The 16,332-nt window shown below is 40.1% G+C and overlaps 1 protein-coding gene across 7 annotated transcripts in view; it reads left to right on the top strand.

Moving 5' to 3' along the window:
- NR3C2 (nuclear receptor subfamily 3 group C member 2) overlaps positions 1-16,332 on the top strand; it is a 188,421-nt gene that overhangs the window by 153,330 nt on the left and 18,759 nt on the right. For all 7 annotated transcript variants that reach the window (XM_064711241.1, XM_064711245.1, XM_064711242.1 and 4 more), the window contains 2 exons: positions 4,021-4,359; positions 4,769-4,913. In XM_064711241.1, coding sequence (XP_064567311.1) covers positions 4,021-4,359; positions 4,769-4,913 — 484 coding nt within the window. The remainder of the gene's footprint in view (positions 1-4,020; positions 4,360-4,768; positions 4,914-16,332) is intronic.

Raw genomic sequence — 16,332 nt, 5'->3', positions numbered from 1 at the left:
GCTGTCCAACTGACTTGAATCTTATTTGTTCCACTATTTATTGTTAGAGCTACAGAGAATGGCTGTTGAAAGTGCCTTTTTAAATTACAGGTTTGTGACTTTTCAAATGTTACACCTCGTTTCTTTTAATTGGAGCATAAGGACCACCTAAAATACTCAACAAAAGTCATGACAGATATTTGAGATTTTAACCTCAGGGATATCTGCAGAGTCTTTCTCTATTTTTTGTTTTTCTTCACATGTTGCTCTGTCTGAGGTGATTGAAAAATAGGAGAATTATAATATGATATTCTGGCTGCAATAACGCTCAACAGGAAGGCAAGAATTCCTACAGGCACTGCTACACAGCCATTTGGATGAAACCCTTGTCCTAGCCCCAGACAGGCTTCAGGCTTCAGCTCTGTCACTGGAAATGCCCCATGCTGGCTCCATCCCCTGGTCAGTGTGGAGAGCCAGGGATTTCTTGAGCATTTTCAGGGAGTAATCCTGCTGAGTGTGGCTTTTACTCTGCATTTCAGAGGTGGCTTAGTTGGTTTTGTAGCTGGTATTGGAGTGAGAGAGCAGATGTGAAAAACAGCTTTTACAGAGCGCCTTGGAGTGTGTACTGCTCAGTTTGTATTTAATCTTTACTTGTTGGTTTCTGTGGGAGTTACCAAACCAGTTGAGCTACAGCGCTGGCATGGAGCCAAATGAAAAATACAGTTTTCTTCACTGTAAACATGACTGTCAAGCAGTAATGTTTTTCTCAGCTTCATTTTAAAGACATTATAATGGAAGAAAATGAAACTAAAACACATTTTTATGCCAGTTTTATACGTGGAAGAATGTTTTTTTTTTTTCCTTTTAATAAAAAAACTATTGGAAAATAGAACATACAAACTTATGTCTTAAGTATGTTATCAGTTATCTGTGCTGCAAGATACTTGATGGACTTGGTAAACCAACACCTTTTTTTATTCTGGTGTAATTATGGTGCAAATGCATTTTTTTGCCTCTGTAAACATGAAAAATGTGTAGAGTTCTCTTTTTTTAGTCCTGTTTTGATAACAGAAAAAAACAAAATGCCTGAAAAACTTAATGAATAGTAGAAGCAAGCAGTAATCTCTGTCTCTTCAGGCTTATTTTTAAACTGTGTTTTCAGTGTCCAGTGGCTCTGTTAACTCATTATCAGACATTCAGCTGAGCTTGCTCATAGGTACTTTGCTTTTGGGATTTATTTTGTTGAAAAATCTCTAAGTCTAGCTTTGTCTTTCTAAGATAAATGCAAACTATATTTAGTGCTCACAGTGATTTCACCAGGACATCCTCATGTAGGTGCAACTGCACCACATGGGGAACAACTGCATTTTCATTTCCTTTTCTGGGCTGAACTTTCCAGGGTTGCCTGCTTTGCCTATAACTCCCTCTGTTTTATTTTGCCGAGTGAGGAAAATGCTTGTTTAACAAAATGATCAGCTGCTGCTTTGTAAAATGGATTTTTGGGTACTAGAGTTGAAAATGACATCTTGAAGAATGGATGTTGCATCCATGTAGCTTGATGCACCAGAGGATAAAAAAATCCTTCAGTTGTGCTTCATTGTTTGAATGAGTTCTTGTAAGAATTTCATAATAGCAAAGTAAGAAATAGGATTTGAACAGACTTATAGAAGGATCTTCTCACAATTCTTGTGTTTTGAGACAGATTAAGCTGCAGTGAAACCTTTGCTGACAGATACTTGTCTCACCTCTTCCTTATAACTTCAAATGGACAGCTATTCCTGTGTAGCCTGTGCTAATGCTTTTGGTCATTAGGAGGTTTTTGCATAGATGTGATTAGCCCTACAAAAGAACTTTAAATTTTATAAGGAGCAGTACATTTTTATTTGCATATTCAATTCTTTTATTAAAAAATTCAACTTGCCTCACTTGGTCTGTATGTCTGCAGGCATGGAGGAAATAAGGAATTCTCAAAAGCAGAGACATACATCCTGAAATGAATCAATGAAATTAATTTCCTTCACCTAATTTCCTCCAGCTCTCAGAAGCGAAAGTGATAAAAGTTAAACAAAGATATCAGAAGTTCTCTGTAAGCTATCTGAGGGTTGTTTGCACTGAGATCAGCCAGGAAGGTCCTTCATGGTGTGATGGAAATGACTGCAAACTGGTGTTGGAATTTTGGACTCCCTGATCCATGCAGGATGTGCTGCAGTAGCAGGGAATTTTATTTTTACCTTTTGAACACCTTAGTCAAGGATCATCTCTTTGGGCACCTTCAAGATCTTATGTTTGAGTAGTAACATCACTGTTTTCTGTAGCAGTGCCTCATGTTTACCCTAATAAATAACTTTTTCTGTTGAATCTTGGGATGAACCATCTCCTCTGAGTTCAAGGTACTGTCCCAGCAAGGAAGTGTTGAAAATAAGAGGCTATTGTTGCACTTGGGTGTGCATTGTCCTGGCCCCTGGGCGTCTGTATCCTGCCTCGCTCATTCCCAGCCACTGGCTCTGGGCAGGCAGCCCCAGTGTCAGGGAAACAGCAGCACATTCATGCTGCTGTCACCAGAAATGGTCTGAGGGCAGCAGCAGCTCTGCTCTGAAGCGGGGGTTCTTAAAACATTGGTTTATAGCAGGGTAATGAGGTGGTTCTGGGGGTCTCACTGGGGAGTTTCCTGCGCCGTAAATAAGAGGAGCAGGAACAGGCACATAGAGGAAGCTTTGGAAACATCCCAGGAGGAGGTGGCATGGCATGCTGAACTAGAGTGCAAGTGAACAGTTTGGAGAGGTGGAAGTTGTCCAGAAAGGATCCTGGAACTGAAGAAAAGGGGTTATATTTAAGGAAAGATAGGGGAGGGGAATCGATGATGGGAAGAAACTTGAGGAGGTAAACTTGGAAAAGGATATGGACTAGGAAGGGGCTATTTGCAATAGTATTCCAAGTATGAGAGAGATAGGCTTGTATTTACTGATGCCAGTAAAAGGAATGTTGTAAGAATCAAGAGAGAGGAAGATAAAAGTCCAGACAAGGGTTTTACCTGTGTCCAGATAAATAACAAAGATTTCATTTGAGAGAAGTTACCCTGAAAGATCTGCAAATACTTAAATGTAGTTCATTATTTATTGATTTTAAAGATTATTTGTTGTTGTTGTTATGTTTCCTTATTGCAAAAAGGGTGATGATGGGTTTTTGGTTTGGTTCTTTGTGTGTGGTTTTTTAACAGAATTGTCTTGATTTTTAATTCCAATTCTTTCCTCATGCTACGGCAAAGTTGGGAATGCATCCCACAGAGAACGGCTGGCCTCTCTTTGAGGAGTCAAAGCACTGCAGCATTGCTGGCTTCTAAGAGTATTTAGTAAAGAAAAGTAGGGTGGGTAGAATTAAGGAAAAAAAAAAGGAAATTAAAAGAAAAGAGAAGGCAAATCATCAGAGGCATGTTGGTAGCAGTGAGAAAGGTGTTACATGAAGTTCAGTTTTTCTTCTTTAAGTGGATAAATATTTAAGCTTTAAATATTCAAGAGAAATGGGTAAAGCTGTTATGGACATATCAAACCAGCAAAAGGAAAGGGGACTTGACTAGCTTGAGCTGTTCAAAATGGATTGACTACATTTCAAGTTGAGGCAAAAGCTTAGGAGGACTCTGGGTCTGCTAATATTGTGCACATTTCTTTTGATGACCAATGCAATGCAGATCATGAATTGCAGTCTTGTAGGTGATAAGTGATTACAGTTCTAAAATGTTTAGTTGGCACTGACCACAGTAACTAGGATGTCTTATGCATATCTGTATGGAGGCAGATACTGGACATTCTGTCATGTATAAAAACATCCAGTAAAGCAGTGAAAATGAGCTTAGAGGTGTCTTTTGGTCCTTTTTCCAGTGTGACGATGCTGCCAGCAGTGAGGTATTTCTTAAGGTCCTGTGTCTGTTTCACTGAAGAGCTTTGAGATTATACTTTGGCTTTCATTTCCTGTATAAAGCCCAGAAGCCCAGGGTTTTGCTGCCTTTCTGTACTGACTTAGTTTTCTCATTGCTCACGTTCACAGCCCGGAAGTCCAAAAAGTTGGGGAAATTGAAAGGGATGCACGAGGAGCAGCCCCAGCAGCGGCAGCAGCCGCCCCCACAGAGCCCCGAGGAAGGGACGACGTACATTGCGCCCGTGACCGAGCCCTCTGTCAACACTGCACTTGTCCCCCACATGTCTGCTATCTCACCAGCACTTACTCCCTCTCCTGTGAAGATCCTTGAAAGCATTGAGCCGGAGATCGTGTACGCAGGATACGACAGCTCCAAGCCGGACACGGCGGAGTACCTGCTCTCCACCCTAAACCGCCTGGCCGGCAAGCAGATGATTCAGGTGGTGAAGTGGGCAAAGATACTTCCAGGTAGGACCGTGAGTCATCTGCTGAGATGTCACTTCACTGTTTCTTGTAGTTCAGAGAAAATATTTGCTTGGCAAATTGCATTGTTAATCCATGGACTGTGTTGAGAAAACCGGCAGCTGGGGAGTGTGAGAGATGAACCTCTGAGAGAAAATAGTTGGGTTTTTTTCTTATTTTATGTAAAGTTTGTTTCAAATGTCTGTGATTGATGTTTAAAAAGCTTTCATTTTCAGTAATAGCCTCTTAAGAAGAAAACATGTTTTGTCACTGGAATGAAAAATTGTGATTTTATTTTTTCCGAATTGGGAGTGTTGCTCTTGTTTGTGAATACTGGAAGAGTACTAAGCTATGTGTTTGGTGATGGTTTGACCAGCCCTTGTAGTTCATGGATATTTTCTGGTTTGATCTCTAGGATTTAGAAACTTGCCTCTCGAGGACCAAATTACTTTAATTCAGTATTCATGGATGTGTCTGTCATCGTTTGCCTTGAGTTGGAGGTCGTACAAACATACAAACAGCCAGTTCCTCTATTTTGCTCCAGACCTGATCTTCGATGAGTAAGTATTCCTTAATGGCCCTTTTCAGTGCAGGCTGGAAGAATTGCTGTCTTTATTTGGTTTTCCAGGCATACTCGCAGTCTAACAAAATTTCAGCTAATTGTGGCTTAAAAAGCAGCTGAAGTTTTAATTTTTTTCAGTGACTCACATTTCAATTGCCAAAGCTTTGATTACTGCTGTCCACTTCTCCTTATGTATGGGGATGTGTTCTCAAACTGGGACCATCCCACTGGTTTGAAATGTGACTGATACACAACCACAATTTATAGAAAAGAACATTTTTTGGTATCTACTGGAGCTTGGAAAAATATCCAACTTCTAGGAAATGTGAATGTTTAAATTACTGGGGTTTTTCAGAGCAGTCATATAATGGTGCTTTTGTTAACAATATACAGCTGTTCAATGTGTTTTCTTGACAGTCTTAATTACCCTTCTTTGCGACCGTGAAAGAAGCCAAAATGTTTTTTCAGTAATGAAACATAACTTCTTTTATGATGCATTCAGACAAAAAGAAGGATCAACCATTCTGTCTGAGTATGTGTTCCTTCATATTTTATGTTTGTGTGTGTTTAGTGCTTTGCTTTTGATGACTATAATTTAATTTCTGTTCCATTCTCCTAGTGTTTATTACAAGACAGTAAAGTCAAAAATCTAAGTGAATGCACAGGCAGTCAAACAGGGGCTTGCATAATTTGCTTCTCCCAGAAAGTTGAGGGAGTTTTTTTAGAGGTAAAAAGGAGACGTAATCAATAGGATATGGGTGCACTTGGGGAAAAAAAACACAAAACAGAAATAGAATTAACAAAAAAAATAACTTACCACTTTATCTCCTGATGCATTCTGAAATCTTTTTCTTGGAAAAGATGCTTTGTCGCTGTCTATCTTAATAGTCTGTCTTTGATTTAGGAATCCCTGAATAATTAATGAGTATGAGATGGGTCCCAAAGCAGTGAGCAATATCAAACAAGGATTGTTTGGTTTGGGTTTTTTTTTTTAAGAGGGAGAATTGGTGATTTACTTCATGTGGCCGAAAATGTAGTGTCAGCCATTTTCCATGTTGAAAGCGCCTCCATTATGACTTGAACATTAGAGAATTGTCACAGGAAAAAAAAAAAAAAAGCTATTTGTAGCTAGAAGTAAGTGAAAATGTGAACTTTGGAGAGTTTAGGTCTCTTGGGGGAATGTAGACTAACAGTTCAAACACAAAAGCAGCTTTCCCTCATCTCAGGAAAGTCAGTCAGGGGGTCAGAATTTATTGGACAGAGAAATCAATCCTGCTTGCAAATAAAAGTGTGTGCATTGCTTGCTCTTGTTCTACTGCAGCTAGAAGCTACTTCAAGTATTTGAGATCAATTGAGAGTTCTATGCTGCAAGCTTTGAAGATAAGTGCCTGTAGAATTATATTGAGGTTGAGGTAGGGATCCAGTTGCAAAAAGGAGTGCAAAATTAAAACATCCCAAACCAGATATGTAATTGAGATAGTGGTCTGGTCTCCTGTGTATTTGGCAATATGCTCATTGCAGAGAGAAGGCAATTGCTAATAAACAGAGAAAAAAAAAATTGCCAGGAGACGTAAGAGGGGTACAGGGCCTTTTGAAGTAGTTAATCAGGGCAGAAATTTCCCTAGAGGTGAAAGATTAGGACATTTGGTGTTCATTCTGAAACAGTGATGGACACATCTCTGGCACGTGAAGGGTTTTCTTTCACACACACTTTGCTTGTGTTTCATACTCACTGGGCATCACAGCAGGCATTTGTTCCCAGTCTCTCACATTGCCACTCAGAATGGTGGTTGAGGTTGCATTTGGAGTCTGAGTTTAGGACTCTCTGGCAAAGTAAAGTTGTTGAGAAGCTGGCAGAGAGCCAGTGGAGGATGGCCAAGGTGGTCAGGGCTGACTGGGACAGTGAGGGACCTGGTGATACAATGTGGATTTAATTGCACCCTTCAGCTTCCTAATGAGTGGTAGAAAAGATGAAGTGTGGCTTTTCATGGAGGGGTTGATGGGAAGAGTGAGAGTTTGAGATCCCAAGTTTGGAACAAGACAATGCCTCCTGGTCAGCAGGAGAAGACATTTCCTAAGGAGATGGTGAATCAGCCGAGCAGGTGCCCAGAGAGGCCCTGGAGTCTCAGTCCCGGATGATGTCCAAGCCTTCACTGGGCAAAGCCCCAAGCAGCCTGCTCCAATGTCAAAATTAGCTCTGCAGAGAACAGGGGGTTGGACTTGAGACCTCCAGGGTCCCTCCCAAGCTGCTGTTTTGTGATTCTAAGTTAAGAGATGCAGTGCTTTTCCCAGTTTTGAGGTAAGGCCAGAGATTACGTACTGGAATTGTACAATGCCATTCAGTGTAGAACCCATTCGTGTAATAGAAAATACCATACATATTCCTGTTCATGAGGTGCTTTGAAGCTTTGCTCTTAAATTCCTGAAGGCTGGTCTTACCTTTACTTTTTGAGTACCTTGAACTTGGAAATGTGCTGTGTAATTATAAGCACTGGCCTTTGTTTCTGTGCCATGGAGTTTATTAGACCTCCTTGAGGTTTACTTGGTGAAACTTTCTGACTGTTTTAATGCCCTTGGCATTTTAGGACATTTATAAATTGATGCAGAATGAAAGGAGATGCTTTACAATGCCTTTCCTTTTACTGGTTTGAGAGAGTTTCATTTCTGTTATCACCTGGCTAAGATTTTCTTGGTATTTTTTCATATTGTGTCTGGAGAGGTCATTTCCTGTTTCTCTACAAGAAAAAATAAGCAATGTCCTTGACCAGGCCCTTGGTGCCCCAGAGGGTTCAGCATTTTCTTCAATGAAAATGAGTGAAAGTAGAGGTTGGCATTAGTGGAATTATGTGGCTTTGTTTTACGTTAAATGAATTTTCCGTTTACTCTTAACTACTGTGAATAAAAGGAAGTTGTAATGTTTCTGGAGGGCCATGATATATGATCTTGTTTTCTTTCTTGTTCTGAAGGCCTGTAAACAAGGCCAATAACAAATGAGGATCTGTATTGTTAATAGCTGTTAAATGTAGTTTTGATTGTATAAATACAGTGCAAAATGCCTCCCTACTCATATGCGGTTTGATTTCCTGTTAGGCTTGTGGAAGGCTGGAAATATTTGTCTGCCTTCATTTAGTCATGCTACCTATCTAATTAAGTGTACTGTTTGTCTTTATGATTCAAGCATATATTCCATTGATTTAATTTGGCTTAACTGAACACGAAGATTTTAACTGAGGGATAAGGAAATGGCTGCTCAGCCTGTCACTGAAATGCCTAAAAAACAGCCTTAAAAGAGGCATAAAATAGGGTGTTTTGTGTTGTGTTTGTTTAAGTTGTGGCATGTTCAGTTTTCTAATCCATCTCTTTTTGTAATCTAGTAGCTGTGATCAAAATTAATATTCTGTAGATACAGCTTTGGTTTTAATCCACAGTAAATCTTTAGAAGACCGTGGTGCACATGGCACCACTTAACTTGTATTGAGGGTAAACACTCTTAAACAATGACTGCTGCATATGGCATAACATTCAAAAGTGTTGCAGTTACATTTGTAGGCTGTGCAAACTGAAATTCAAGAAGTTGCAAAATTCCAAAATTAAGGTGGTCTGCAAAATCACAGTTTAAGCCCTTCAGGTGCATGCTTTGAAGACTGTATCCTTAACAAAACCCTTAAGTTACACTATCCCATAATATTTTTCCCATGTGATTCCTTTGATCAGGTTGGATGAGATGTAGGGATTATGTAGTAAAAGACTCTAGGAGGTTTTTCTTCATTTGTTGTCACTGAGGAAGCCTTACCTTGAGTGGATCTAGGGATTTGGGAGAACAGAGATATTAATGGGGAAGATTTTCTTAAGACGTGGGAAAAGACTGTCGCTAATTCAAACCCTAAGCTCTGAGACTTTTCAGATTCCTTCTGCAAAAGTAACAGAAATCCTGAAAGAAAAGAAAAAAACAAACAAAAAAAAGGTTATTTAACTCAAGGGAGGGAGAAAATTTCTCTTCAAGATTTAACCAAAGACTTTAGCTAAAATTTTCTAATCTAATTCAACCTGAGACAGGCACATGTGTGGATAATCCAAGTCCAGAGCATTAAATGGGTAAAATCATACACAATTGAAAGCAGAAAACAAAGTAGTGCTGGCTGGAATGGGTGCAAGAACAAAGCAAGGGATGTACAAAACCCCATGGTTTGTAACACCAGCTTATTTTCAGGGATTCTGGCTGAAACTCTGCAAAATACTTTTTACTACAGGGAGCAGCCTTAAACAGGATTTCTAAGGCATGGTTCTGGAAGGTAGAGCAGTTAGTTGCAACTTCCATTGCTTTTTCTCCTACTGGATGAATTAATCATAGAACTAAAGGCTACCATGACTCTTTCCCTGGCTTTTGCCCTTTTGAGGGAAAAGTCCTCAACATTTTTGAAAAGAGGTGGTGTGAAAGTTCATGTCTACAAGAAGTGAGCCCAGCCTTTCAAAAGTAGGAGGTTTTCTGTCTTTGTGGTGCAGAAGTCAGATGCCTGAATTCCAGAGAAAGGCAAGGGATGCTCCTTTTTGCTCAGGTTTTAACGGGCTCAGGCAGTTGCTGTCCACCGGCTACTGGTGACAACATCCCAGGTATCTGCTTCCACCCATACATTAAGTCAGGGCATTGACTGGCAAACTTTCAGAGGCTCAGGAAGGAATAAAAAGCATTTACAAGTTCAGCACTGCCAACAGAAACCCGGCAGGAGCCAAGACACGGAATGGCAGGGATCCTCACTCACACAACGTGGGAAACCAGTGGGAGCGGTGGGACACGGGCTGCCTTTGGGGCCATGGCTCGTGCTCCCAGTACATCTCCTCCTCCCAACTGGAAGCCAGAACTGCATCCCTCATGGCAAGCTGTTCTGCTTCTCCATTCCTTCCCCTGAGGAAGATGCATGGTGGCTTCTTGCTTCTCCTTAAGGCAAAAACACAGCTGATGGAATTGATGATGAATATTAAAACTCAAGCCATGCTCCTCCTCTAGATATTGGGTTGTGCTGACATAAAAGCCCCAGAGAGACAACCTAACCCTGGAATTCCCCCAGGTCTTGATTTATTTTTTGCTTTTAGGTTTAACATTGTCTCTCTGTAGATTTCTGAATCTGCAGCTACTTAAGAAAAGACCGAAATTTCAAAATCATTTCCTATTTTTAACAAATCTACCCAAATTATCTTATTTACCATTCCAGCCTTACCTGGTTGCAAAATAGCAGTGATGTGGGATACTGAGACAGTTCAGTGATGCTGAGACACACTGTGTGGAGACACTTTAGTACCTTAAAGTACAGCATCAATATTTCAACAGTATTTTGCAAATGCACTGCATGACTAATGTGCAGTGTGTTTTCTTGCTCCTTTGATTTTCCTCAGTTTGTCATCCGCTGCAGAAAGAATAAATCACAGGTGCAGAACTGTGCAGGTTCTGAATTTCCTGGCCATTGCACTCGATGCTGTCGTTGGTTTTTACCCTAGTCAAGGACTTGAGGGTTTGCCTAATGAAAACCAGCACTAGGCATTGTATAAGGTACCAAAAATTATTGGACTTGAAAAACTGAGTTTAAAACTGGAGCCAGCTTTCACAGCCATTTGGTTCAGTTATGTCGTTTTTCCATCTCTGAAATTATTGTATTAGATCATATGCAGCTCAGTCCTTACAGTAAAAAACATTTCAGTAGAGACTGCACTTTACTTAATATTATGTACAAAATATTAAGAGCAGAATGTAGTGATGGATATATATTTATTTAAATTTTTTTAAAATATGTACTATGTATGTAATTAACAAAGTTTACTACAAATTGATATAAACAGATCCTTTAAAGCTTAAGATTTTGCTCCCAAGAAAATAAAAAGGGAGTATTGCAAGCACCTCCCATGCTATGCCTTTGGTAATTGCCCCAAGCGTGAAGTTTTTAAATTTAGGAGGAGACCGAGGTTGATGCTGGCAGTAGATGTACAATAGAGAGTACAATTTTCAAAGAGACAGTTGAGGTAGAGCAAATGAGATAGAGAGGAGCAGGAAAAACAGCAGTACGAGGGGATTTCTAGGAAGTTTCTGTGCTAGCACTGTCATGGGATGTGGATGGGCAGAGGATTTTGTAACATTGAGGAAAGCCGTAAAATTAAATTAAGGATTGCTATGTAGCTCAAGTGAAACAGCTTAGATTGTATTGAAATATCTTCATTTAATAATTAAGTACATTTTCTTGGTAAATAACATTTTCATTACATTCCTAAACTCCCTCATGATGTGCCAGTGGAAGCTGGGACCATGAGGATTTGGTGTTGTGTAAGGCAGTGCAGGGATGCAGCAGCTTCTCTGTGCCCTCTCAGTGCTGAAGCCTGTAAGTCTTCCTGGTGTTCTGATTTCTATGGTAACAGCAGGAAGATAAATGTAATAAAATAAGCTGAATATTTATTATCACCTTTTTTTAAAAATTTATTTATTTAAGCTCATATACCTCAGGGCTTGGGGGGGATAATTAGTTAGATCATCTGTGAATGGTGATAAAGCCAAAAAGAAACTTCACTCATTGTTCCAATGATTACCTTTTTGCTTTTATGTTTGGCAGGGTGATGGCTGTTAACCCTTTTGTCTTCCCTTGCAATCTGCTAATCCTATAGTTTCTAAATTTAGGTACATTTTTGTAACCTCTGTCATCAGGCAGCCTCCAAATCCCTCATTTTCAATTATTATTGCCACAACCAGATTTGGTAAGAGTTGTCACTGTTCATATTTGCTGATAAATTGTGTGTGCATTCACTGGTCTTGTTAAAAGTTCAGCAGTCACTCCTTGGTGATCTTCCCTGCTTGGTTTTTGCTTGCATGTGTTTTAGTGAGGAATACTGAATTTATGCAAAGTGTCATTGCAATGAAAAGTGAATATCTTCATCAGTAAATTTTTTATATACATTGTTACTACTATTTACTTTTTCATAAAGTGTGGCTCAGTTCCCATCCAATTTTTTTTTTTTTTTTATTTTTATGTAACAAAAAATAAAGGGATTTTGTTACATACCCACCCAACAGTAGTGCAGAAAAAAAAAAGAAATTTTGGAAAACTGCTGTCATACCTGTACATAGTAGATGTAACATGCTTCAGCTAGATTTTCCAAGTCTTTATTTTTGGGCTTCTTTTCTTTGTAAGCAGGTCATTGGTTGGGCAAAGCAATAGATTCAGTTTCTCTGCATAAATTTCTAAAGGCTCTGCCTTTTAATGCCTCTATCTCTAAACACTTCTTAAATTTCTGAAGTGTTTTGCTTCAAATTGTGAAGCTTTAAAGGTAAACAGGAGATACTGTAGATTTATGGAGATCTGTGAGAATGGGGAAATATCAGAAACTGTCCCTCTAGCAGAGTTTGCTGTCTTTTAAATTGGCCAGAGAAAGTTTAGGATCAGGACAAGGGACTTCTTCATTTGCCCATTCTAGCAATTACTTAGGTACTTTCTGAATGTCAGATTGCATTTGGACAGTTGTGCTTAGTAATCCTTCTGTGTCTTTCTCTGTGAATTTGCCTGTTACCCCTTTGAATACATTTATAATCTTGATATCTAAAATGTTGTGTGGCAGTTGCTTCTGCAATTTCATTATGCATATTTGTTTGTTGGAGTTGTTTCTAAAGCAGGTGGCTGATAACTTAAAGGAGTGCCACTTCATTCCTGTGTTTGCAGTAATAGTGGATATAATCCTTCTCATCCCATGCATGCCATTTATCACTTAGTTCTCTACCAAGTTCTGTTGTTTCTTCTGTGAGCTGAAGAATCAGTGAGTCAGTTTGACCTCCCCTTGTGTATATCTGCTAGTTGTCTGTTGTCCCTGGCCATCCTCAGCTCCTCCTCTCATGCTTTGTATTAATTTTGGGAGGAGACCAGACTGACACATTAGATTTAGAGCACAGGGGATGTAGCAGCAAAATTACAATTTCTGTCTTGCTCTCAATGTTCTCTCACATCTTTGTTTTTTTTTGATGGACATTGAGCAAACATTTTCAAAAGGCAGAAGCCCAAAAAACCTGTCCTAAGTTACGCCTAGGACTCTTTATTGTGTGATGTTTGTTATTTTGTATGTATGGTGGTAGACGATTATACTGTCTGCATTGTCCAGTCAGTGACTTTCACCTTCCATTTTGCCAGCCAGCCCCACAGACTGGCAGGATTTTTCAGCAGTCTTTCACAGTCAGCTCTTGATTTCATCGTCTGGAGCCATCAGCAAGCTCTGTCAGCTCCAGAGGTCTGATTTTTCTCATATGATGTATGAGCACAGTTCAGTGCCCAGGCCCCAGCTCTGTGAGACTTCCCTGGTAACCTCCATTACTTGTGAGAGATGTCCATTTGTTATGACCCTTGGTCTCTTATTTTTAAGCTGCCAATAATCCACAAAGAGACAACCCCCTTATCCCCAAGCTATCTTTAAGAGCTTCCAGGAGATCTTTTTAATAGCTTTAAAATCCAACCCTGCCGTGATTGCATCTTTCCATACCTCCTGATGCAAGGCAGTGTGCAGGTCCTAGAGCAGTAATTACCCACGCTGGCTCGCTGACAGAATTTATTAGCGCCCATACCCAAGCTGCATGCCCCAGTTTCCTTTGTGTGGAAACCAGGACAGGGGAGAGGAGGAGGAGGAGGAGGAGGAGAGGGTTGGTGTTTGCTTAGGTCTCACCCCATATGGCTGTGGGATGCAGCTAGACCTGGCATGTGCAAAGTATTTCCATCGTGCAGATCCACCAGAGCGTCCTCGTGCTATCGCCAGAGTGCCCTCTCAGATTCGTGAGATATGACCTCTCCATCAGAGTTGTGCTTTCTTCCCTTACAGCATGTTTGTTTATCAATTCATGCTCCTCTTTCAATGGTTTTGCTCGATATAGAACTGGAGCTTACTAGCCTCTGGTCTCCAGTGCTCCCTTCCCACCCTCAGACCCATTTTAAGAAATCAGTCACGTTTGTCGCCTTCCACGACTTTTATAAGGGCAATTTAAGCCATAAGCTGCACAGCACAGTTAGTAGTTCAGCAATTCCGTATTTAAGTTGCTTTACAGCTTGTGGATGGATGCCATCTGGTCTTGGGGATTTATTACTATTCATTTTACTGTATTTTTTTTTCCTTATAAACCCTCTTCCACTTGCACTTGAATCTGAAACTATTTCTCACACTTGCTTACTGAAAAGGGAGAGCCCTTACTGGGGTCCTCTACAGAGAGCACTGATGCAAAGATTTTATTTAACTTTACTGATCTTTCTCAAATGCTTCATTTTCATCTTGCTCATCAGTTGTCCCAGTGGATGTTCTGGCAGATTGCCAGCTTGTGATTGGTTCAAAAGAATCTGAGCGTTACTTTTTACCACTTTAGTACGAAGACTTGTCCAATGACTTTACATTTAGCATAGACTATAATTATGCTCTCCTGGTATTGTCTCAGCATGATTTTGGGACATTCACAAGCTTTTTGGGAGGGTTTCTTTTTGCTTCTGTCAATGTCTCAGAACAGAGGTTTGTTCCTTGCAACTGTATCTGAATGTGGTGCTGCTTTAATCTTCCTGCACATGATGAGCTGTTTGCTGGCATCTCCAAATGCCTCTCACATGCACAGTGCTTGCTTCTGCTACTTCCCCTCTAGAGTTAAATATGAGCGAAAGAAAAATTAGGAAGTCGTTTTTCTAAACTGGCATGAGAGGAAGACGTGCCTCAGTCGATTTCAAGAAAATGTCAGGCTTTGCATGACAGCATGAGCAAAGTCTTAATTTTTGAGGCATTGTTGGCATAAAAGGAGAATTGCTGCTGCATGTAGAATATAGCAGTAATTTTGTTGATGAACCACTGCAAGTGACAATGAGCCCTGGCAGAATGGATGTATAAAACAATACCTAATGGGCACCTTTTCTGGCTCTCAGTACCTTTCTCTGATGAACTTTGAAATGGGGTATTTATTGCCATGTGTACATTATCATCACTTATTGAATGTGTTATTGAAAAAGCATTTTGGTAAAGGCATAATTATGTATTTTCTCATTTAAAACTGTGATTTGTCTCTTTTGAAATGCAAATGCAAACCAAAAGAGAGTATTTGGTATCAGCATTCTCCTAAGTGCATAATTAACTGTTAATACCAGCATATACTTGGGGTTTTTTGCTATTGATGTGCTTGGGATTTTAGGGTTACATAACTGGGTGGTTATTAAGTTGGATTTTATCACAAGTTCTCTGCTAGTGATTGAGAGCTGAAACTCTCCTTTGGCAATCATTATCCATGGGCTGTTGCCAATTCCTTCGTTGATAGGCATATAACAGGAGGACACTTGGCTGGAACTTTTAAAGCCACACTAAATTCCTTAGTATCGCTTATCCAGGATAGTATTCTCTAGGGTCACCATGATGATTTTCTTGTGAGAAAACTAATTTTCAGGCTTGACTTCTATAAGTTCAGTTTAAAATTGCCAAGTTGAATTTAAAAATTGCCAATTGCCTGGGTGGCTAAAGGCCAAAAAATAGCAGCTTAATGTCTCTAGATCTGTTTTAATGTGAACCTATCTTCCTTGTCTGATTATCAGTGTTCATGCTGGTGGTCCTGGGTCCAGTCACTATTTTGTCCTGGGTTTGGCAGTGCCCAAATTGGTGCAAAGTAATAGGCAATTTGGCTCCTTGGAAGGAGATGATTCTAAAGCTTTGCTTTAGGAGTCAAAGTGTTGGAGGAAAGAGGTTTTGCATCTTTCTGCTGTGGCTTGCAGACTAAGCAGAGATTAGAAAGTGCTGAATAAAAAATAAGTACTGAATGAAAAGTCATAATTGAATTTTGCCTGAATCCTGCTTGCATTTTCGCTTGGATTTTGATCAGTGTGTTAACTTAATGAGGCTGCTCCAGTACAGGTGACTTCAGTGGCATTTTTAATGGCTTCAAGATGGGACACAGGTGTCTGGGTGCAGTCCATTGAGCCAGAGGGATGCTCAGTGTTTCCTGCCCCTTTGCATGGAAGAATTTATTCAGGTAGTGTCATTCTGTCACCATTGTTGGAGCAGAATACTCCCTCAAGAGACAGTTAAATGTTGTGACAATAATATGTATGTTTTTTTCTTTCCCCAAGAACCTCAAAACTTCTTCCGGTCAGAATGCCTTCTTAAGGCAGGTAAAATAATCCAGGCCAAGGGCTTTTTATGGTTAGAGGGCTTGAGCCACTGAGCAGGGGTTTCTGTAATTCCATGTCCTAGTCTTTTCCCCTCTTTATGCTCAGTAGCTCTGCCTTGCCCTCAAGGTGTCTGTGATGTTTTTACTCCTCTCTGTCAAGTTCAAACTGACTTCTTTTGGCATGAGGAAAAGCATGCCTTGGTTTTGGAGGCTTCCAAACAGGTTTTGACTTTCAGGCCTTTGGCAGGTTTTCTTGTTGGGCTGCATTTGTTTGATG

The sequence above is a fragment of the Zonotrichia leucophrys genome, chromosome 4, assembly GCF_028769735.1.
Source record: "Zonotrichia leucophrys gambelii isolate GWCS_2022_RI chromosome 4, RI_Zleu_2.0, whole genome shotgun sequence".
In the NCBI taxonomy this organism is placed as follows: Eukaryota; Metazoa; Chordata; class Aves; order Passeriformes; family Passerellidae; genus Zonotrichia; species Zonotrichia leucophrys.
The sequence above is the reverse complement of the archived record's forward strand: the minus strand, read 5'-3'. Positions and strand labels throughout refer to the sequence as shown.